Here is a 25,201-nt window from a genome sequence, read left to right as displayed (position 1 = left end):
TAGTGGGAAGCTTCCTTTGTTGTTTTTTGATATTTTGGAATTAACTAGAATAAGTCACATATTTTATCACATTGAAACATCAATTCTAGTGAATTTGTCACTTGATTCTTAGGGTAGATTTGGATTCATTGTACTGGCTGAGGCCTATTTTTCATACTTTTGAACTGTACAGTTTACAGTTTCAGCACACATTGATGCCCTGTGTCCCCTCCACCCCTGAGCTTCTCAGGCTTGCTGGCAGAGTTAGCGTTGGCAGTTTGGTGGCTGCACAGGGTCAGGGGAGGAAGTGCCCCCCTAAGATGGTTCTGTCGCAGCAGGCCTTGCTTTTTGGCAGCTCCCTCAGAGGGAGCCCGCAGGTCCCACTCCATCCTGTCTGTCCTTGTGCCTGGCGGAACCACTGCTCTTCAGGGAAGACACTGTGTTTAACCCCGGTCCTTTCTGGAAGTGCTTCTTCCTCTTGGCTTAACCCCGACGTGGCTTCTTCTCCCTCGTTGTTCTTGTTTTCCGATGGAAACAACCTTCTTCCGCTCCCCTGGAGCCACGGGCTCCGGCCCTCGCACATGCTGGTGTCTTTGCCTAGAGAGCCTGTCCTTGTCTTGTCCCCCAGGGGAATTCCAACTTATTCTTTAAAAATATATATTTGTATTGATTTCAGAGAGGGAGAAGGAGAGAGAGAGAGAAACATCAATGATGAGGAGAATTATTGGTCAGCTGCCTCCTGCATGCAGGGGGTTGAGCCTGCAACCCAGGCATGTGCCCTGACCAGGGATCAAATCATGACTTAATGGTTCATAGGTCCATGCTCAACCACTGAGCCACACTGTCCGGGCTCCCACTCATTCTTTAGGACTTAGTTTGAGTATCACCTGTCCCATGAAACCTGTTGTGACTTTCCCCCTTCAAGTGAGTAATTATTTTTAACATGTACCAGCCAAAGTACTAGGCACTTTTTAAGTGCTGGTCTCTTTTAAAATATAACACTGTTATCTAAAACTCATTTGGCCCCTCTTTAAGCTCTGTACTACAGCATACTATGAAAACAAATGGTTGAATTGATCTGCATAGTGTCAGACAAGCCATAGTTTTTTTCTTTACTTGAATAGAACACTTTTTTTTTTTTTTAAACCAAATTGACTGAGTGTTTAGGTTCCTGAAGACACAGTCTTAGCAAATTTTCTTGGGGAAGAAAATTGTAGCTAGTTATATTGTATAAAACCATTCTTGTGTTCATTTTCTTGAGGAAATTGCTGTAAGTGTATCTTCTAGGGCCAATAGGTAAGGGACCTTTTTATGCTTAAATCAAAGCTCAGAATTTTCATATCAGAGTTGTTCCATTGACTTGTCTTAGTTCAGAAAATAAAATGAAGAACTCTAGCCAAAGGGAAACTCGCTCACACGTTAGTTGAATACTGACATGATTTGAACTTACTTTATTTGTTTACATATTGTCTAATACCTATGCTGTCCAGTCTTTGGAGACACAAAGAAACACTATTATATTAGAAGCCTCTTTGGTTTTCTAATACATCCTTTTATATCTGAAGTCCTGTTTAAACATAATTCTGTGATTCTATAGAAGAGTTATTCTTCTTTGTGTTTACATAAAGATATGTTAAGTTTACAATACTTGATTAATTTTATGCCTCTAAAATATGAATGACATTAAATGGCTTCCTGGATAGTAGATTTATTTTAGTAAAAAATATTTCATATCTATTCATAAATGAGAAAGAAAGAAATGCAAGTAAACATTTATTCTATTTTGATTTTAAAGCTAAAATAATTAGAATTCAGCCAGCCAAAAAGAAATTATATTTGAAATCTAAATCTTGTCAAGAAATTTTGCATGCAGCTATTCTACCTATTGTTTTATTAGAGCTACTGTGGTAAGAATGTAGAACATTGCTTTGGCAAATGTAGTGGTTGGTAGGTTAGAGAGCAGAAATGAAACTCCTCGGTGAGTAATAGGAACTCCTATGCTTTCTGAATGTAACTACTAAATACTCGTAGGGCAATGGATAACTCAGAAACTGGAACAAGAAAATACTCAGAAATCTGTCAGTGGTATGATAATATGGTTTATTGAGAAATTGATAACAATGTAAGAAAATGCGTTCTGAACAGAAGTAAGAAAAAGATAACTGGTTTTTGATTCACACAAAAAAAAACCATCTTAAAAATGGGAATGTAATATTTACAGATTCTGACACCCACACACACACCCACACACACACACACACGAAGGACATGGTAAGCATGCTTTTAGGAGTACTGCTTATAATGAACTCAGCTACGCTTTAAATAAACCTTTGCATTATGAACCCTTCTGTCAGTTTCTTATAAAAAGTGCTGTGAAGTCAGTATTCTCAATGCACACATAAAATGATGCCTCACCCATCTGACCTGGGACTTTCCCCACACCTGCAGAGAGAAAGCACTGTTTTTCCTAAACAGAAAGGTTGTTACTTGCAGATCTCCTCCACTACTCTGAGTCACTGATGGTTACAGGCTTTATACTTAAACCTGAATGCAAAACATTTTCTTTTAAGGCCTGGAGTTAAATCATTTTCATCTTGCAATGTGTATACAGATATATTCTGAGTGTTTTTGTCTTGCTACATATACCTGAAAAACAAAGTCATACATTTGTAAGAAAGGTGTGTGTGTGTGTGTGTGTGTGTGTGTGTGTGTGTGTGTTTAGTGGCATCAGTTTTATTCTTTTCCCCTCTATCTGTATGGAAGGTACTTTGTATACACCTTTTCCAGTGCTCACCATTATGAGTTTTAATCACAGCAAGATAATTTTTTCACATTACTTAGATAAAAGATCATACTTATTGGGATGATTTGTCTATTATTTCTATCTAATTTTTTAAAAAATATATATTTTATTGATTTTTTACAGAGAGGAAAGGAGAGGGATAGAGCATTAGAAACGTCGATGAGAGAGAATCATCGATCAGCTGCCTCTTGCACCCTCCTCCCACCCCCCCCACTGGGGATGTGCCCGCAACCCAGGTACATACCCTTGACTGGAATCGAACTCAGGACCTTTCAGTCTGCAGGCTGACGCTCTATCCACTGAGCCAAACCGGTTTCGGCTCTATCTAATAATATTAAGAGTATGCTGTATACATTACCTGGGCTAAATACAAGTACAGCGGTTAGGATTTTTGGATCTATTCACGGATGAGATTGGCCTATAAAGAACTTTCCCCCTTTTGAGATTACTGCTATGGACAGATTTTGGTTATTCCAATGGAATGGAATGAGCTAGGTGGCTTTTCATTACTCTGAAACAGTTTATATAGGAATCATCTGTTCCCTAAAAGTAGGAAAGAACTCTTGGAAAGAACCCCTGAGTGAATGATTAGTGCTATGAATAAAAATAATGCAAGCTAAGGAGACAGAGTGAATGGGGTCTGTTGTTTCAGATGATGTGGTTAGAAAAGGTCTCTCAAATGAGCAGAAACCACCATGAAGCAAGGGAGCTAGCCATGCAAATATCTGAAGAAAGAGCATCCAGGCAGAGGAAGCAAAAGGGCCAAATCCATGAAGAGGACATGGGCTTGGCATGTTTGAGGAGCAGCAAGGTCACTAGTGTATCTAGAGTAAATGGGAGAATGGTAAGATATGAAGTCTGAGAAGTAAGATATGAAGTCAATAAAACCTACATTTCATTTTCATTTCTGTTCATCTTAAATTTTATTCCTTAAATTTTTTGTCCTCTTTTTAATAAAGTTTTAAAAGTATAAATTTTCTTTGAAGTACAGCTTTGCTTGCATTCTGTCAGGTTCATGGCCATAAGTCATGTCACCAGCCCTAAGCTACCAGGGAGGCACAAATAAATAGATTTTAATGAGCACATTCCTGCCCCAGAAAAAAATCAGAATTCAGTTAGTAAGGAAGGATGGGAGAATAAATATTGGGTAAACTACTAGCAATATCATAAAATCCGATGGACATGGGAGATTTTCTTTTAGATTCCTATGTTATACTGATTGTTACCAAGCATTGTGAAGTAGAAAGATACCCAATTTCTTTTATGAAACTATCCAGAATCTTGTATAAAAATCTGATAAAGAGGGCTGAAAAGAAAAATTATAGATTAGTTTAACTTATGATTATAACTATGTATTTAACTCAAAATACAAACATGTCAATTTTTCAGCACATTAAAACAATCATCCATAATGATCATACTATAAATTAAAGAGTGTTAATATTAGGAAAGCTTTGAAACACTGGAACATATACAAAGATTCAATAAGAAAAAATATAATCATAAATAAGAATTTTATAAAGGTCAGCACTCATTTTTTATTAGAAAAGCAGTCTTAGACAGTAAAACTAGAAAGGTATTTAATGAAATAAAGACAATGTAACTTCTTTTCAGGTTAAATTTATTCCAGTTCAAAGGACAAAGGTATAGTCCAAATATACCCAGCCTTTTATTCTACTGCTGTGATTAAAACTCATGATGATGAGCATTGGAAAGGTATATAGGTCAAGACTTCTGGACAAGGTGGCAGAGTAGGTAAACTCTATGCTTGCTTTCTTCGATGACCATATCAAAATTACAACTAAATTATAGAATAACTATTTTTGAAAATCTCCTGAAGACTAACTGAACAGTATTACTATAACTAAAGATGTAAAAATGCAGTCAAGTTGAGACTGGTAAGAGGAGTGGTGATACAGAAATGGCAGGTACCACACTCCCAGTGTGGAGATTAAGAATATGGAGGGATATCTTGGCTCCAGAGATATGTCCTGAGGAGTGAGGGGCCCAGCCTCATATTTGGCTCCCCAACTTGGGGCATCAGTGCCTAGAAGAGAAGTCCCCATAATCTGGCTGTGAAAACCAGTTCTCTTGACAATTGTGTCCCAGAGAGAGATTTCTGATCAGAATGGTATAAAACTAGAAATTAATTACAAGAAGAGAACGAAAAACCCCACAAACACATGGAGGCTAAATAATGACTCCAAATCTATGGGACATAGTCAATGTAGTTTGAAGAGGGAAATTCATAGCAATACATTCCTACTTCAAGAAATGAGACGTCTCAAAAAAATCTAACCTTATACCTAAAGGAACCAGGAAAAGAGAAACAAAGCCTAAAATGAAAAAGGAAGAAAAGAAAGATAACAGCAGAAATGAAATATTAAGGGGTTGCACAGAAATTGAATTATTTACAGATGACATGATATTGTATAGAGAGAACCCTAAAGATTCCACACAAAAAAACTATTAGAACTAATAAGTGAATATGGTAAAGTAGCAGGATACAAAATTAATATTCAGAAATCATTCCCATTTTTATATGCCAATAATGAGCTATCAGAAACAGAAATTAAGAAAATGATCCATTTACAATTGCATAAAAAATAAAAAACCAAAATACGTAGGAATAAATTTAACCAAGGAGGTAAAAGACCTGTATTCAGAAAACTGTAAGACATTGAGGAAAGAAATTGAAGAAGATAACATGTAAAAAGGGTTTTATATCATGCTGATGGATAGGAAGAATAAACATTGTTAAAATGCCCATAAGCAGTCTACATTTTCAGTGCAACCCCTATCAAAATACCAATGATATTTCTCACAGAACTAAAAAAAAAAGTATTCCAAAAGTATATATGGAAACACAAAAAAATCCCTAGGTAGCCAAAACAATCTTGACAAAGAACAGAGTTGGAGGCATCACACTACCTTACATTAAACTATACTATGAGTAGCTATAGTAACCAAAACAGCATGGTACTAGCATAAGAATAGACATATGGATCAATGGAATGGAATAGAGAGTCAGAAATAAACCCATGCCTATATGGTCAATCTATGACAAAAGAGGCAAGAATATACCATGAGGTAAAGATAGTTTCTTTCATGTGGTACATATATACAATGGAATATTACTCAGCCATAGAAAGAAGGAAATCTTGCCATTTGAGACAACATGGATGAACCTAGAGGGTATAATTTTAAATGAAATGAGTCAGGCAAGAAGACAGATACCATATGACTTCATTTATATGTGGAATCTAAAAACAAAAACAAAAAACAAACAAAAAAACACACACCAAAATAAACAAAACAAAAACCTCATAGATACAGAGAACATTTTGATGGTTGTCAAATGGAAGAAGGAATGGGAGATGGGTGAAAAAGGTTAAAGGGATTTAAGGAGTAATAAAAATAGTCACAGAGATGTAAAAAGTACAGCATAGGGAATCTTTATACTAGTATATTCTATATATATAAAAACCAAGCGACCAGAATGACCGGTCACTATGACGCTCACTGAGGTGGCCATCCAGCCTGATGGAGGCCCCGATCGCTGCCCTCACCCTGGCTGGCCCCAATAGGCTCTGGCTCAGATCAACCCCACAAATTCGTGCACTATACCAGTATAGTCAATAATATTGTAATAACTATATATGGTCATATGGGTACTAGACTTATTGGAGTGAGCACTTATTGGAGGTATACAAATGTCTAATCATAATGTTGTACACCTGAAACCAATATAATATTGTATGTCAAGTGTAATTGAAAAGTAAGTAAATAAATAAAAAGCTTTGTTATATATAATGTGCTATCTAAATGTGAATTATAATTTTGATTTAATGCTCTTTGGAATAAATTTCAACTTTAAATAACAAGCAATTATTGTGAAGTCCCAATAGCTTTGATAAATACTCAGCTTTACAATTTTCAATGAGTTTTCCAAAGGTGGCATAATAATGTGAGGTTCGTTTTTTCCCATGAGTGCAATTTCATTTTCTTCATCTTGATATTGCTTTACTGAGAAAATATTACTTTTCTAATCCTGGTTGACAAAGAAAGAAAGAAAGAAAGAAAGAAAGAAAGAAAGAAAGAAAGAAAGAAAGAAGGAAGGAAGGAAGGAAGGAAGGAAGGAAGGAAGGAAGGAAGGAAGGAAGGAAGGAAGGAAGGAAGGAAGGAAGGAAGGAAGAAAGAAGAAAGAAAGGGTGTATAAAAAGTACCCTCCCAGGGGTCTTCAAACTACGGCCCGTGGGCCACATGCGGCCCGCAGAGGAGTCTGATCCAGCCCGCCAGGTTTTTTGGGCAGTGAGCGCAGCCGAGGTGTTACAGTAGGAATTAGTAGTTCATATAGTCCGGCCCTCCAGCTCTCTGAGGGACCGTGATCTGGCCCCCACTTTAAAAAGTTTGAGGACCCCTGCGAGGGGGAAAGAATGCAACTGATGCCAGTAAACAGACATACACATCTCCTCTTACATATGCTTGACCTTGTTTTCAACAGAAACCTGTGACCACAAAATACAGAGTGGGGCAAAAGTAGGTTTCCAGTTGTGAGTATGCAAAACTCACTTTATTCTTGTATTATTATTTATTAATTATTGTATTATTTTTTATATGAACAACTGTAGGTCTACTTTTGTCCCACCCTGTATACTTTTAAATAATATCTGAAATAGTTTGGCACAAGACTATAATAATGTATTCCCAGTCACTTCTGGAAATTTCTCTGACATGTACCACAGAACACTTTCCTCCCTTCTTCCTTAGCTTAGATCTTTTCCACGTGGCACTGTGTCATTGCCAGTAGCTTAGTTAGGTAGAGTGCTGGGCACACACATTATGCACTCAGGGAAACAGCACCCATTATTTCCTATTTTTGTTATTTGAGTATAAAAATGAGGATACTTCTAATATTGCCTTTGAACTTTTAGAATTAAGATTATTTTATAAAATCAAATTATCTACTTCTTTGTGATGTGTATAATATGTATTTTCTCTAATAATTATTAGACAAAGGTTTAAATTTTAAAATCATGGTAATGAATGTTTAATACCAACTTTTAAGCCTTTTTTTTTTAAACCAAAGTTATATTAAGAAATACACTTTATAAAGTGACCAGGTTCGCACAAACATTTTATATACAGTATATATCTGATTATAATAAATTTTTCACAAAACTTACCAAGGATCTATGAAAAATACTCTGATATCTGTTTTATTTCATTTAAAAATTTATATCAACCCACCTAATTGACTTGCTTAGATTATGCTTTTCAGCAGTTTCACAGTTCTTTTGATGGTAAAACAAATAAAATTTCTAGAGTTCAAGAATTCAATTTCAAAAGATGAGAATACATTGCTTTTTAGAAATATGTCCTAATTTTGTTGTAAATATTAACTTTTCATTTATAGGCAGTATGTTTGCTTTTTGAAAAAAAATATTTTAGTTAACCCTCACCAGAAGATATTTTTCCACTGATCTTTTAGAGTGGAAGAGAGAGGGAAAGACAGAGAGAAACATCAATGTGAGAAACACATCGATTGGTTGCCTCCTGCACAAGCCCCAGTCAGGGTGGAGAGGAGCCTAGAACCAAGGTGCATGGTGCCCTTGACCACAATTGAATCTGGGACCCTTTGTTCTATAGGCCAATGCTCTAGCCACTGAGCCAAACTGGCTGGGGCTAGGCAGGATGCTTTTGGTGCTAGTTGCTAGTTTTTCCTCTCACTTCTAGGAGGGTGGTAAGATAAGAATTTTTTAAATGGTGATTTCTTTTCTTTCTGCAGCTCTCGTGTGAATATAAGTTTAGTGCATCATTAAAATAAGGACCTCACCAATTGGAAGTCACAAACTTTGCCATCAGCATACCTTATTATCATTTTTTTTGGTCTGATTCTTTCCCTCAAAGAGTGGAAACATCTTTTTTTCAAGTTGCTTTTGTTGCATAGTTCAGAAAATGGCTGATAGTGACTTTGGAAAAAAAATCGCCGAGTGTCCCAACTGTTCATCTACTTCTCAGAAAGGCGCATCTCCTGTCAGTCCCAGTAAAACAAAGTTTATTCCAGCGTTAGTGGTGGAAACGTCAGATTCATCAAGCCCTTGTGAGCCAGACTCTTCAAGTTCACTGGACAGAAAAAAACAACAAATTATTAAATATAAGGCCTTGGCAAAAAATGTGGTAAATATCAAAGATTCTATTTCTGAACACAAGTCGAAATCCCATGTCTAATCCCATCCCTAGCTTCATTCATGGGCCATTGTCAGCTAAATTACTGCCTTCTTAACTATTAAAGAGACATTATATTTTTTATACATAAGGGGTGAGCAAAGTTGGTTAGTACTTTCTTTTATGATATTTCCAACACTGCCCAAATTAATTATTTCCCAGGATTATGAATAATTTGGAATGTTGTTCCAGTTTATCTTTAAAAGTGGCTTATATAGAAATAAATTGGTTTTCAAGTTGAATTAAATCTGAATTTAGGGATACTTTTTAAAAAATGCAGAGTGACCCTTATGGTTGTAGTTAAATATAGGGTAGTTATTTAAGACAATTTCTGGTTATTTAGATGGAATCTCAAACATACTCTCCAAAATCAATTTGCATTATTTACAAGTCTATGTCTACCTAGTTGGACTGGCTTGGGTATACTCAACTTTCTAGAAAAGAAGCAGTGTGCAAGGTTTTACTTGAAATAGCACAGCTTTGGAGACAGAAAGCAGTGCATTTAAGAAAAGTTAGTTTCTCAGTCCTTGAAGTTGAACCTTTTTCAAATTCTCCCCTTAAACTGTTCTTTCCTGATATGTATGGCAGTATAATTATTGCCATATAGGTGTCTCTGAATTAGTTGTTACTGAGTGAGCTGTTAATATGTTATTTTTATTCAAAGCATATTTTGTGAATATCTGGCCAATAATTTTTTTTATGTGTAACCTATTTGAGGTGATATGTTTTGAAACAAGAATGATTGAGAAAGCTGTGGAGTTGCCTTCTCATGATTTCAAAGAATCATTGAGTAAGTTATGATTTATCTGCTATGCAGGTTATAATGTACACTTGCTTGGATTTAGGAGATTAGATTGAGTGACTTCTTAAGGTTTCTTTTAGTCTAATGAGCCAATACATTATATAGGGCTTTGAATTTGAAAAAGACAGTGAATTATATTGTATGCAATAAATATCATGGCACACATTAAACATTTGTCATATAATCTAAATTAAGGTTCTTACTTTCTCAACAAGTGTGTTATATCTTAATTACTTTTTTTCTTTTAATAATTCCTTTTTTGGGCAAAGCCCTCAAGATCCTCAAATATAGAGAGAAAGACATCTCAACAACAGTGGGGTCGGGGCAACGTTTCAGAAGTAAAAGTTCCTCACATCAGGCTGGACGATGGAGCTGCCATTGAGGTATTTAGAAAGCATAATGAAGTGACTAAGAAGTTTCAGGTTTCTTCTGTCAATGGTTAAAGACAAAAAAAAAAAAAAAAAAAAAAAAAGATTTAAAAACAAGTCTCTAAGGAAGGGAAGAAAAGGAAAGGGAAAATTTACCATTTTCAAGTATGTCAAGGTCTTTACTTCAGAAAACACACACTATTGCATTCATAAAGGACCAAATGGACTTTAACCAAAATGGAGGTATTTTTAATAGATTAAATGGGAAAATTTTGGCCTTCAGGTCTTGCCTGTTGCTGAGGGCAATTGTGGAGTCTTGGTGTAGATGTCTTTAAAATGGAGAGAGAGAGAGAGAGAGAGAGAGAGAGAGAGAGAGAGACCGACCAGATGACTTGAGGTGGTTTGACTGTTCACTTCCTTGGGGCCATTTTCTGTATCCTCAGGTTGGATGAATACCAACATTGTCTTCCAAGGATTCTAATTATAACATACAAATATGAATTAAATTAGTACCACTTTAGAAATTAAATGTGTTATTTTAACATTGGGTTAAAGGAACTTCAGCAAGAACAATTGCAAGAAGAATTTTGCATTGATGTTAACTTTAAAAATTGTTTTAAGAGATATTTGGCAATGTACTCAAAGTGATCAGAAAAACTTCCTGAGAAATTCTGACTTGAAAAGTTTAAATCTCCCCTTTTAAAGAATTTTTAAAACCTACAAATTTACTGAGTTTTAAATTTAGTCATAAGAGCTTTTATAAAATAAAAATGTGTTGTGAAAAATTAGGAAACTATAAATAGAAAAGTGGGAAAAAAAATCATGAGCCAGAGATAATTAGTTTTAACATTTACCACCTCTACTTTATTTTTATGCATGTATAAGTCATCCTATTTTTTTTCAGTTTTGTTTTAAATTATGAAATATTCCAAGTATGTACATATTTTTGACAAATAACCTTAACTGAAACAGTTGAAGTTTCTCTTCCTCTATTTAATGAATAGGCTCACTTTGAAGATTTTAAGCATTTTGGTAGAGTATAAAAAAGGAAGTTACAATAATCCCAAATTCCACTTCCCAGTGATAACTGCTCAATATTTAAATGAACATCTTTCTAGACATTAATGTGAGACACTCCCTCATACACACATTCTCAACATTTTCACAATATGATAGTATCATGCATCTTTTCACACTCCAACACTGTATCATGGACTTGCTCTATGTCAAAAAAAAAATCTATATTACTATTTTAGTAGCATCCTATTAAAATTAGTACAAACAAGAAGTCATTTTCTTATTTTTAACACTGTGTAATGATATTAAAATAGGTAGTTGAAGAAAAAGATTAATTTCTGGAAAGATGTTCATTATTTTAAAAAAAAGCACAGTTGGGCAATTGGGCTATTTCTCTATCCAGTCCTCATTTTAAAAAGTCTTATTTAAACAAGGCTAATATTCTGTGTCTAAGTTGTGGTTCTATATATTTAGAAAAAAATGAGTTTAGTTTTTAAAGGTTAATAAAAATTGGGGAAATGGTTATGGAGTTGAGATTATTTTGTTCTGTGGGGGGCGGGGAGTAGAAATGACCATTTAAATTTAGATTTAACTAATTTTACATAACATATAGTTGGGAGTGGCATCTATATATATAAAAGCCTAAGAGACCAAACAACTGAATGACTGAATGACCAGTCAACTGGTCGGTGTGACACACACTGACCTCCAGGGGGCAGACTCTCAATGCAGGAGCTGCCCCCTGGTGGTCAGTGCGCTCCCACAGCCAACCTCCCATGGCTTCTCCCCCTGGCTGGCCAACCTCCCATGACCCCAATTGCCGGCCAGGTCAAGGGACCCCTCCTGTGCACAAATCTGTGCACCTGTCCTCTAGTATAAATATAATAAAAGTAAAATTTTTGTCTTATTTTAATCATCTTAATTTTCCAACTTTAATTATTGCTATAGTGGGGGAGGGAGGAGAACCAAAGTAATTATAAGTCCTCAGAAAGCAGTGTCTTGGGTCCAGGTTGTGCCCCAAGTCTAAGAGTCTTTGTGTATAATATTCAAGATCATAAATCTGGAGCTTCTCCCAGGGTTCAACTTCACATACCCAGTCTATCATTCTCTCAAACATGTATGTGTAAGAGGATTCTGGTTGGCCTGCTGACTGGATTTACTGATTCATTAATTTATCAGTTCACTAATTCATTCCATGTTTGCACTGCTATCCCTTTGGAATGCCTTCCTTGGATTATTGGGGGGATAGGGATGAGGGGGGGGGGGGAATCTTTTTTTTTTTTTTTTTTTTTTTTTTGCCTTTGTTTCCTTACATGCCATTCTCAGAAACCACCTCTTTCATAATGTTTTCCTTTATTCTCCCAGTATTTTAGCTCTACTCTCTGGCCCCAACATCATTTTGTATTTTTATTTTAACTTAAGACTTTCTGACTTAAGAATAATCTTGTCTCTTGAGGAGATTACAAATTCTGAGAAAACAGGAATTATGTTTTATTCAACTTTGTAGCCCCCAAAGTGTATATTATAAGGAAATACCTAAGGAAAGTCTAATATGTTAAATCTGAATATTTTATTTTCCCCCTCCCCTTTCCCTTCCCCTTCCCTGCTCCCTTCCCCTTTCTAGACATTAATGTGAGACACCCCCCATACACACATTCTCAACATTTTCCCATTCCCCTTCCCTCCCCTCATCTCTCTTCTTTTCTCTCACTCCTTATTTTCTTTCTTTCCCTTTTCTTCTTTTTATTTTTTCTTCCTTCCCTCCCCAGCACTTCCCTCCCTTCCTCCTCCCTCCCTTCCATCCTCCTTCTCTCCCTCCCCTTTCCCTCCATACATTAAAAATTAATATTTTACCTACAAGGTTTCAGGGTAGGCTTTTTAAAGGATACAAAAGGAACAACTTCTTAAGTCACTTCTAGACCATCTTGGAGAAAATTGAGTGAAAATGTAAGTAAGGGAGTAAGTAATAATAGTGTTTAAGGGCCAATGTGTACAAGCACCATAGTGCAGAGTTAGGGAAGCCCTTCATGAGAGAGAGAAATAATTAGTTAGGCATTGAATCTTCTTTTACTAAAGAAAGGAAAGTAAGCAGTGGAAATATGAAGCAACTGATTGACTTGTTGGTGAAGGTGAAGGTGATCACACAGAGATAGAGAAGCAGTTCTAGGGAAGACTTTGGCTGCTGACCCAGCAGAGGTGTCACCTAGCGGCATTACCTCAGCTGTTCAGAAACTCTCAAGATCCAGAAATCCTTGTTAGTTTGAATGAGGGAGATTGACTCATCCCAACCAAATTCACAAGAAATGAAAGCGTAAACAAGTGACCTGGTGTCAGCAAGACCAGTACATTGTGTTTGTAGCATAGTTGAATGATCAGCAGAAGGATTCTTGGTCTGGATAGTGTTACTACAGATAAATTTTATTTTTGTCTCTATGCTGATTTATATCAAAATTTCTGTCACATATTGCTTTTTCTAAAAAGGAATAAAACAACATAATGAAAATAAAGAAAAAGTGTTACTTAATAAACAAGAAAGCATTGTTTAATGATTAATATGTGTTAATTTTATGGTTTTTCTCATACTTTTGGGATAATTTTGGGGATGAATATATTTTATACACACATATGAAATAATATTTCATTCTTTTTTCTTATGAATATATTTTATTATTATAGTTTGTAAGAGATTAATTTTTATGCTTTTGAGGTTTTGCACCTTTCCCCATTAGGATTTTTATGGTTTTCCTCCAAAGGACATTTAATGAAATCCATCAAAGTTTATTTTTGTTTAATTAAGATGTATCTATTACTATTGAGGCAAATATATGGTGTCTTCAATTTGATTTCACCCTAGAGCAGAATCTCTCTTCCCTTGGGTAGATATCTGTCAGTATTAGTGTTTATTTTTAATACCTAATGAATGGCAGAGAGAGACAAAAGAACTCTTATTTTTTATCCAGGATATATATACATTTGGAAGAATATTGGGAAAAGGGAGCTTTGGAGTGGTCATTGAAGCTATAAACAAGGAAACAGGAACTAAGTGGGCAATTAAAAAAGTGAACAAAGAAAAGGTAAGGCTTATTCTCAGCATCATACTGAGTGGAGTGCCGGGTGGGGTTGGGGGGCAGTATCGTTTTTACACTAAAACCCCTGCCTCTGACCCTGTGGGCCAGGGTCAGGGCTGGTCCCGGGGTCTGTGGGCATTTCTCTAGCCTTCTGGGAAAGGACCAGTTCTAAAACTCAGGTAGACAAGTGTATCTGGAAAGAGCAAATGAAAGGATAGCTAACATAACCAATATGTTACCAGAGTGGTTGGATGTAAGGTCTGATTGTCAGTATGTATTAATGTAGGGCTACTGTTTAGAGATGCCTTAGCCAGAAATGAGTCCTGGGACTCTCTCCTGATGTGGTTCTGCCCTACATTTCTCCTGTTCTCTCCTTTCCTTTGATTTCTCATTTCCTCATTGTTAGTTTATTCTTCATCTACCTGCTCTTTTAATTTGAACCACTTCCTTCCCAACTATCTACTATTCTATTAATTATATCCACTGTAGTCCTCACTGGATTTCTCCTGTGCTGGAGAATGACAAGGCTTCTCTTTAAGGGAGAATATAAGTCCTCAGGTTTTATACCTGTTCATTTTACCAACTTCTAAAAAATTTCTATGCTTGGGGGAAAATTTGTGTTTTTTCCCCTCTTAGATTTCTTTTCTCTTTAAAGCAATTGTCATGTGTGTTGCAATTGTTCTCACTTGTCTTTTATTTTATTATTTTTAAATTAACTTTTAGATAGAGAGGACTGGAGAGGGAGGGAGGAAGAAAAACATCAAGATGAGAGAGAATTATTGATTGGCTGCCTCCTACACACCCCACACTGGGGATTGAGCCTGCAGCCTGGACCTGTGCCCTGATCTGGAATCCAACAGGCAGCCCTTCAGTGCAAGGGAAGACCAACTGAACCATCCCTGCCAGAACTTTTCCTTAGATTTTTGATAATAAATGTTACAATTATGAAATGAGATAATAGGGTGTTTTTTTTAATGTATTCCTTAAAACAAATGATAGCAAATTACATAGCATTTTTCCTTAAAGATTAATAAAGTACATGGTAAATCAATACAGCAGAAAATTTTAACAACTCTGAAAAGAAGAAATATTTTCAATTGCATAAACTTTTACATCTGTTGGATTCCAGATCAGGGCACATGTCTAGGCTGCAGGCTCAATCCCCAATGTGGAGTGTGTAGGAGGCAGCCAATCAATAATTCTCTCTCATCTTGATGTTTTTCTTCCTCCCTCCCTCTCCAGTCCTCTCTATCTAAAAGTTAATTTAAAAATAATAAAATAAAAGACAAGTGAGAGCAATTGCAACACACATGACAATTGCTTTGTGAATGAAGCTCTTTGTGTCTTTTTAAACACTGTGGGAGAAACAGGCACAATGACAAACTCACAGCAGCTATGTTACAGAAGACTGGAGAAAAACAAAACAATGCCCACAGAAATGGAGTTACACTGCTTATTACACCGGCAGGCCCAGAGAAAGATTTCAAATTCTGAGCAAAAACTTGGAGGAAGCTTTCCCTATTTATATCTTTTCACCTCTTTGTCTCCCAAATAAGGGTTTTTTCCGGTCCCCTTTGCAAGTTCTTAAAGAGCCCCATTTGCTGGGGCCTTGAGACCACAACTAAAAGCCTGGCTTGGCACCAGCACTGATAACTGCGTCTCGGGATGGTTTATGGCCTCTCTAAAATGGAAAATTTTAATAATAACTAACTGTTATAGTGAGGTATGTAGTAGTGACATTCCTATGTGAAATCTCTGTCTCAATATTTAAGGCTGGGAGCTCTGCTGTGAAGTTACTTGAACAGGAGGTGAACATCCTAAAAAGTGTGAAGCATGAGCACATCATACATCTGGAACAGGTGTTTGAGACGCCCAAGGTAATGCTGCAGCAGGTCTGCATTTTAAAAGGAGTAATTATTACAAAATGAACCCCATTTCCTTCTGAAGAAATCCCTTTGAGGCACCTTTGCTCGAGTCCTTGGCTCCAGTTTGTCACTGAAGATGGAAGAGAGCATCCTGGAGGGCTTTCAGTATTGATTGTATAATTAGGTGCCTGATGGTTAGATTGATGACTTTAGTGATATTTTTAGGTGGCATATTGAAAATGAATGTTTAAAATGGAAACAACAACAACAAAAATAATGAAATAAAATAAGATTTAAACTATACCATATACAATCAAATGATGATTAGATCTTCCTTAGAGATGGTTTTATTTTGCGTTGATTTCTCCAGTATAGTCTCTTCGATTATTGTCATAATTTTGTAATAAAGTTAGCGTGGGCATTTTTTGGCACTCGGTAGAAGATATTTTGTCATCTGTGTCTTAGCAACATGTGTAATCTTCCTTCTTCCCCAGATGCTGCCATTCTCTTGGAATGCCTGTGATTTTCATTGAGTGTTGTTCTGAAGCCTGGGGATCTGTTATTCTGCCTCCAGTGCTTGTGGGCTTGGGTGATTCTTAGTTTGGAGGCAAAATAATTTAGTGATTAGCCACAGGGACTCTGGGGTCTGATTGCCTGTGCTTTTGAATTCTGGCTCTGTTATTGGCTATGAGACTATGACAAATTACTCAACCTCTTTATACCTCAGTTTCCTCATCTGTAAAAGAGATTTAATAATAGTATATACTTCACTTAGTTGCTATGGTTTCTTGTGAGTCCAAATGCTCTCCAGATTGACAAGATTATTTCTAATAATTATTAAAAAAAAAAGTTTAGCCGGCACTGATTTGGCTCAGTGGATAGAGCGTCGGCCTGCGGACTGAAGGGTCCCAGGTTCGATTCTGGTCAAGGGCATGTACCTTGGTTGCGGGCACATCCCCAGTGGGGAGTGTGCAAGAGGCAGCTGGTCGATGATTCTCTCTCATCGATGTTTCTAACTCTCTATCCCTCTCTCTTCCTCTCTGTGAAAAATCAATAAAATATATTTAAAAAAAGTTTAAAAAATTTTTATTGCTATAACTTTTATCAGTGTACATATTTGAAATTGATATCAATTTATATTGTAAATTAATGTAACTGTTCCTTCTAAATAGTTCACTGACTGACCATCTCATGTACCAATAACCTCTGCAGTGCTGTCAGTAGAAAAAATATGGCCTTGTTAAAAAACTTATGTGTGTTAGACTTTGCAGAATAGTTACTTCTGGAATTCTAAAGCATCCTCGAGTTTAGTGAATCAGAATTTTGACTATAAAAGGAAAAGGTGTTAACCTTCTCTTCCTGTTTTTCATGCTTGCTGATTGAACATAGAAATTTTATTTCTGGTGATTATAGAATAGAATCAGGCCCCCAAATCTTAAAAATAGCAACAAAAATCTAGCATCATAGAATAGAATGGAGATGGAAAGAGTATTCTGTGACTGAATAGCAATAGGTGTGAAAAAGACGTGCATTTTAGTTGACTGGATCTTTTTTACTCATTAGATGACTTGACTGACGGTTGAAATACCTGAAGTGATCTTAATGCATCAACAGAAACAGCAAATATGGAAGAGGCATTTCTTTTTATTTTAAATATATTTTATTGATTTTTTACAGAGAGGAAGAGAGAGGAACAGAGAGTCAGAAACATCGATCAGTCACCTCCTGTACACCTCCCTCTGGGGATGTGCCCACAGCCACGGTACATGCCCTTGACTGGAATTGAACCTGGGACCCTTCAGTCCGCAGGCCGAAAAGCCAAACCAGTTAGGGCTGGAAGAGACATTTCATCTCTGGCTTTTACACTCGTAGCCCATTAGTCACTAAGTCCCACTGTTTCTTTCTCTTGGGTATCTTTCACATCTTTTCCTTCTTCCCCTTTTTGTCACTCTTCTGTGCCTCGCATCTGCCCTCTGTAAACAGGTCAGCATGCCACGGTATGCAAGCCACCTCTGGTGCGTGCCTACTTTATGGCACATTAGCTAAGGTTCTTTTATATTTTTAAATGGTTCATGACCTGAATATTATATGAAACTGAATTTTCAAAGTCCATAAATAAAGTTTCATTGTATTGTTTATGCTATAACTGCAGAGTTGTGTAGCTACAAAAGAGATCGTATGGCCCACAAAGCTGCAAGTATTTCTTGTCTTGTTCTGGCCTTTACAGCAAAAGCTTGCTGAGCCCTGCTCCACATTCCTGCTAGAATGTTCATTTAGAAATGCAGAATTGGTCATAGCATACACCTTTCCCCCACCCCAGCTTCAGAATCCTCAGTGGCTCCTGTCCGCATATGGGGAAAAGTTCCAAATTCCTCTTCCTGTGATATATGAGACCCTATAATCTGGCCCCTGCCTGTTCTTTCGGCCTCCCCTCACCACCACTCCACTCTCCTCTGCCCTACCAAACTCCCAGAGCTATTAGCACTGAGATATCTGGTGTTCTTTTAGCAGCCAGTGTCATTTCAACTTTGTGGTCTTTGCAAATACCACATGTTCTGCCTGTTCTTGTCTACTGTCTCAACCCCATATTGCTATCTAGGCCACCAGACCTGCCTTTAATGTCACCTCCTCAGAGAGCATTCTTTCAGCACAGGCTTCCCTCCTCTGTAATCTCCTGGCATTTGGGGCCTGCCTCTTCTGCCGACACTTATCAATTGATTTTTAGTTTTAACTACACTGTGAGCACCTTGAGGATAAAGACTATGTCTTATGCCTCCATGTCCCTCTAGTATCCTGACAGTATATCGTACGTGATAGACAATAAATATTTTCCAAATATAATGATGATTAAGAGTGCGATCTTAGCTGGCCAGTGTGGATCAGTGGTTGAGTGTTGACCTATGAACCAGGAGGTCATGGTTCAATTCTCAGTCAGGGCACATGCCTTAGTAGCAGGCTCAATCCCCAATGGAGGGTGTGCAGGAGGCAGCCAGTTAATGATTCTCTCTCATCATTGATGTTTCTATCTTTCCCTTTCTCTCTGAAATCAATAAAATTACATTTTTAAAAAAGAGTGTGATCATACTTTTATTATATATGTAATCTATAACATGTTTAAGATCCCCACCTATATAATTTGCTCTCTCTTGCTTTTTATATATATAATGTCAGAAAATGTACCTTGTGATGGAGCTTTGTGAGGATGGAGAACTCAAAGAAATTCTGAAGAAGAAAAGGCATTTCTCAGAGAATGAGACCAGATGGATCATTCAGAGTCTCGCATCAGCGATAGCCTATCTGCACAATAACGGTAAGGGGAGGGTCACCAGCCACTGACTCCATGAATGCAGGCTCACATTTATTTCAGGATAATTGTCTTCAGGATTTGTAGTCACAGAGATATGCCTACTAGTATAGGAGATTTTATTTAAAAACTAGTGTTCCAGTGCACAGATTTGTGCACATTGAAAGGAAATTAATAAGAAGAAATTAATTTTTTATCAACAACATAACCCACAGTCGAAGGTAGAATTGCACGCCCCCCCCCCATCCACCCACCCCCAACCCCTGCTCCGTAAGGAATTGGGCCCCCTACTCTCTGGTTCCAAGTGTGTCACTGGAGAACCACAGCTTGGCAGCTCCTGCGTTGAGTGTCTGCCCTCTGGTGGTCGGATGGTTTGATAGTCGCTTAGCCTTTTATGTATATAAAGATCTTTTCATTTTTAACTTCATTTATAGATATATATTTTAATTAGAAAAAAGGCAGGCATACAATTACATTATACATGGACAAGGATAAAGTTAATGAACATTTCCATTCAACAGTTTGAAAAGCAGCTTTTATTCTCAAATCAAAAGTAGACAAATCAACAATAAAGTGAAATTTCTAAAAATTTATATATTACTAATTTAAAAATGAAATATTCTCAAAACTTTGTTTTTGTTTTTTGTTTCTTAGAGCCATTTTAGGTTCACAGAAAAATTGAGCAACAAGGGGATTGGGAGAGATGAGGGAGTCAAAGAGAATGGCTCCTGGAGGTTAAAACGTGGAGAAGAGGGATCTGAACATAAGGGGAGTGGGACAGAGCAGAATTATGCTTGGCCTATCTCAAATATTTCAACGGTGGAAATTATTTGTTGATTATGTCAAATATATTTATTTGTTGTATTTGTGTCCCTTCTATTTTTCCATTCATTTCATTTGATTTGTTGTCTATTTTCTTGGTAGATATAGTACATAGAGATCTAAAACTGGAAAACATAATGGTTAAAAGCAGCTTTACTGATGCTCACAATGAAATGAACTTAAACATAAAGGTAAGACACTAGAAATGGTGGTAAATATTTGCCTATAAACAGTTTGATAGCAAAGTGGCAAAGTACATCCCCTTTTTAGACACATTTTAGAAGCTTTGAGCAGCCAGAAAATAAATGACTGGTGCTAAAAAAATAAAATTCACAAAAGAGGTTTTAACTGACAGGAATAATTTTGCAAGTTAAGTGGTACTGTTGAATTTTTTTTAAGTACATGTTCATTTGGATAGTTCTAAATCATTAGTTAATAGCAAGCAAACAGATGCTCTGAATTCTAATTAATTTAAAAATGATGCCTGGTAATGTGATGTAAATGTGTTACAGATTTAGAAAAAAAGCACACCTTGGCTATGCCTCTGATACCAAATTAATGCTAAAGTCTGTATTTCTCACTGAAAATCTTCCCGGGTATTAATATTTATATCCTAAGCACAATTAGTGTGCCAAGTGTTCATTCTTGAAGATTTTATTCAAATTAAGTATTCCTTAATGTCAAATAAATGATAGGATACATTATTTATTACTTAGCACTTTAATAATGGCTGCTTTCAAAATAAATGAATGTGTTAATTTAGGAATAAAATGTGGATAATGCACTCTGTTGCAGATGCTAAATCCCTGTAATAGAAGTAGGTTTAACAACATGGTGGTTCTCCCTGAGTAAATGTCCTTGAGCATTTCCATTGTAAACTTCGGGAAGGCAGGAATTACGTGTGCCTTATTCACTGTTGGTACTTGGAATAGTGCCTGAAACATAGTATGTGCTCAATTAACATTTGGCAGATGAGGAAATAAATGTTCTCCAAAGAATTGAATTGGATCGTCAAAGCTTTTGTTTATTTGATATCTGAATAGATTTTCTGTGGAGAAAGATGTGTGTGATAGTACTCCAAGTGGGATCATTGTGAAAACTTCCAGGGAAATTGATTAATCTATTAAGAAAAAAAATGATATCACGTGTGGACAGGAACTTTTTTCTTACTCCATAAGACACTGCAAACTGCATTCAGTGTCTGTGGACTGAGCCTATCTTTGGTTGTATGGTCAATAAAGGTGCCTGTTTTTCTGCTCTCAGCCCAAGGCTGTTCCAATTTGGGAGACAAGACCAAGGGCACATACTGAATACTTAATAACCACATGTTTAATGCCCAACTTTAGAACTGAGCAGAAAGACTGCAGTTGCAGCAGCAAGCCTCCAGTGTATTTGTGTTTTTACTGTATTTTTTCCTCTTAGTTTCTTGTTGTTTTTAATAGTATAGCCATTGTTTCAATTATTACACTCTAGAAACACAAAGGAAATAATAAAGAAAAGATAGTATTTACCAGAGATATTGTTGTTGTTGTTTTTAATAATTACAAAAGGGGGAAGTTTCTGTGAGTGCTGGAAAAGATAGTGGTTTGCATTTATAACAGTGCTTTAAACTGAAACATAGCTTGTCAGAAAAATAGATAATAAACAGAATGTAATTTACAGTGAAAGAACTTTTTTTAAAATACATTTTTTATTGATTTCAGAAAGGAAGGGAGAGGTGAGATAGATAGAAACGTCAATAATGACAGAGAATCATTGATCTGCTGCTTCCTGTACACCCCCCACTGGGGACCGAGCCTGCAGCCTGGGCATATGCCCCTGACCAGAATCGAACCCAGGACCCTTCAGTCTGCAGGCCAATGCTCTATCCACTGAGCAAAACTGGCTAGGATGTGAAAGAACTTCTTAAAAATAACTTTTATTTGAAAAAAAGTTAAATGCCTTTTCTCAAGATTTCACTTCCTACATTAAACTGGTAAATTTAATTACAAGGAATGAACAATCACCAACTTGGGTTTTTTTCTCAAGAATTGAGAAACAGGCTTCTCTGTACCAAGTTTCTTCTTCCCAGAGAGGGTGTGTGGGGGAGGGAAGGCGAGGTCCTTATTAGTAATACAAGTAAAGCCCTCCATCTGGATCCCTGAATTCACTGCAGTTACAAAACCCTACCTTCAGCCTGAGTGACGCTGGGACAGGAACACGGGTGACTGAGTTTCTCCTTGTAGGTGACTGATTTTGGCTTAGCAGCGAAGAAGCATGGCGGGAGCGTGGCCATGCTGCAGACCGCATGTGGGACTCCTACCTATATGGGTGAGTCATTAGACTATTAAAACGTAGAACTAATCACGTGGATTAAAACCTGAGCAATTTGATTTTGCCGTCATGACTTAATGGCCCTGCTTGAGCTATGTGTGTGTTTTTTGAAGTGTCAAATAATTTCAGCTGTATAGTGTTTGTCTTATAATTTTTACCTTCAAAGGTGGTAGAGTTTATTGTTTTCTCTGGGCTCTTCTTACAGATGTTTATTTCTCTTAAGTAATCATATCCCAAACTTAATTATTGTTTTTGTTAATTTATGCTAAAATCATGTGTGTGTTTTGCTTCTTTCCATTTTTAAAAAAAATCCAATTTCATTGCCATCAAATAGGTTTTCACAAAGAATACTGATTGAATATATTTGTAAAACAGCAATTTCCCATTTTTCCAAATATGTATTTTAATGGTTTTACTAAGGTATAAATCATAAAAAATGTGCCATTCAATGATTTTGCATACATTCATGGAATTGTGAACTATCACCACAACCCAGTTTAGAATAACTTTACCCCCAAAAGTTGACTCATGCTTATTTGCACTCAATCTCATACACACCCCAACCCCAGGGATTTGTCTTTTCTGAGCATTCCCTGTAAATGTAGTCTTTTATATCTGGCTTCTTTCCCTTGGCATCATGTTTCTGAGGTCCATCCTTGTTGTAGAATGTGTCTGTATGTAGTCTGTTCTTCACTAGTATATTGCTAACAGCTGTCCATTGTATGGATATGCCACAATTTGTTATCCATTTGTTAGCTTATGAACATGCGGGTTGTTTGGGGCTATTATGAATAATGCTATTATGAACATTCATGTGCAAGTTTTTCTATGGCCATGTGGTTTTATTTTCTTTGTGTAGATACCTAGGGATGAAATTGCTGGGTCACATATTATTCATGTTTAAATTTTTAAGAAACTGCCAATGATTTTCCAAAGTGGCTGTAACATTTTACCTTTCTACTAGCAATGTATGAGGGTTTCCGCTTCTTCACATTCTTGCTGGCACTTGGTATTACCTGTCCTTTTAAATTACAGCCATTCTGGTATCCCATTGTGGTTTTAATTAGCATTACCCTAATGACCAATGATGTTGAACATCTTTTCCTGTACTTATTAGTTATTTATATACATATCTTCTCTGAAGACATGTCTATTCAAACCTGTACCTATTGAGATGATCACATATTTTTTCTCTTTAAATTTATTAATGAAATAATTACATCAATTACTTTTTAAAATGTTGAACCATCCTTGGCATTTTTGAATTTAACCCCACTTGGTCTAAAATACTGCTATATTCAAATTGTCACCACTTTGAGAGCTATGAGTGGAGTTTTCTTTCTTTTGTGCTGCCCTTGTCTTTTTTGAAGTTAAGGTTATGTTGGCCTCGTTTAAAAAATAAAACATTTTCACTTTTTATATGCTGTGAACTATTTAAGTAGTAGAAATTATCTATTCATTTGTTTGATGAAATTTCATCTTAAAATATTTTTGTCCTGGTACCCTTTGGGGGAAGAACTTTCTATTATTATCAATTTATTCTAGGTTATTCAAGTTTTTCACATCTTTTTGAATCATTTTTATAATTTATGCTTTTTAGAAAATTGTTTATTATATTGAGATTTTACTTTTTGGCAGAAATATGCAATATTTCTTAATATCACTTAAAATTTCTTAATATCACTTAAAATTTTCAGATTTTCCTGTGTATTTGTGGTTATATCCCCCTATGGATTCCTAATATTTTTTAAGAAGGCAGCATGATGTAATATTGGTAATATGATCTCTGACATCACCTGGCTAACTTGGAATTTCAGTTATTATCTAATTAACTCTAGGCAAACACAATTTTGCCACAATTTCTATATCATGAAATAGGGATTATGTCACTCATTTATCAAAAAATTTTTGACGACCTTTTTTGTGTTAGACACTGGTTTAGATATTGGGAATATAGTGGTGAACAAACATAAAAATGTCATGTTGGCAAAAACATTAAACAAGATAAAAAATAAACTATGGGATATATTAGAGAGCAGTGCTAAGGTTGAAAATAAAACAGGGAAGGGGAGAGGACATATTTAGGATTGTAATAATATCGGTTGATATGAGAATTAAATGAGAAAATGTACATAAAGTGATTAGAATAGTACCTGACAATTAGTACTCAGTTTCAGCTCTTTTTTTCTTGTCAATTTTTAATTGATCAAATTTGTTAGTGGTTGGGCCAATTTATTGGGATTTCAAAAGACCAGCTCAAATCTAATGTTACTTTTGTTTGCTTTTACATTAATTTCTGCTTTATATCGTTCTGAATTCCTTTTTTCTACCTTCTTTTGGTTTCTTTTTTAACTTCCTAAGCTAAATGTTTATTTATTTTCCATCTGTTCATTTTCTAATAAATGCATTCAAGATTATATATTTTTCTCTGAGTATTTCTTTGATCATTTCTTTTGTTATATACAGTGTCCAAATTGTACAGACTGTTAAAGTTTTAGTCTTCTTTGGTTTAAGAATTATTTAGAAGTACTTTTAGAATTTTCTAGTTAGTTACAATGTGTTTGATTTTTATGTGTGTTAGTTTTCCTAGCCTTTTGGTTTCTCTGTCTGGTTTTCCTCATTGTAGTAGCAA

At 36.0% G+C, this 25,201-nt stretch overlaps 1 protein-coding gene across 1 annotated transcript in view; it reads left to right on the top strand.

Annotated features, from left to right (window-relative positions):
* STK33 (serine/threonine kinase 33) overlaps positions 1 to 25,201 on the top strand; it is a 116,183-nt gene that overhangs the window by 57,636 nt on the left and 33,346 nt on the right. The window contains exons 2-8 of the mRNA XM_084893486.1: positions 8,571 to 8,962; positions 10,082 to 10,195; positions 14,158 to 14,271; positions 16,038 to 16,142; positions 19,302 to 19,440; positions 20,359 to 20,447; positions 22,482 to 22,566. Coding sequence (XP_084749612.1) covers positions 8,741 to 8,962; positions 10,082 to 10,195; positions 14,158 to 14,271; positions 16,038 to 16,142; positions 19,302 to 19,440; positions 20,359 to 20,447; positions 22,482 to 22,566 — 868 coding nt within the window. The 5' untranslated portion in view covers positions 8,571 to 8,740. The remainder of the gene's footprint in view (positions 1 to 8,570; positions 8,963 to 10,081; positions 10,196 to 14,157; positions 14,272 to 16,037; positions 16,143 to 19,301; positions 19,441 to 20,358; positions 20,448 to 22,481; positions 22,567 to 25,201) is intronic.

Source organism: Pipistrellus hanaki (genome assembly GCF_964339955.1).
Source record: "Pipistrellus hanaki genome assembly, chromosome: 9".
Taxonomy (NCBI): domain Eukaryota; kingdom Metazoa; phylum Chordata; class Mammalia; order Chiroptera; family Vespertilionidae; genus Pipistrellus; species Pipistrellus hanaki.
Note: the sequence above shows the minus strand (reverse complement) of the source record. Positions and strands in the feature narration are given on the sequence as shown.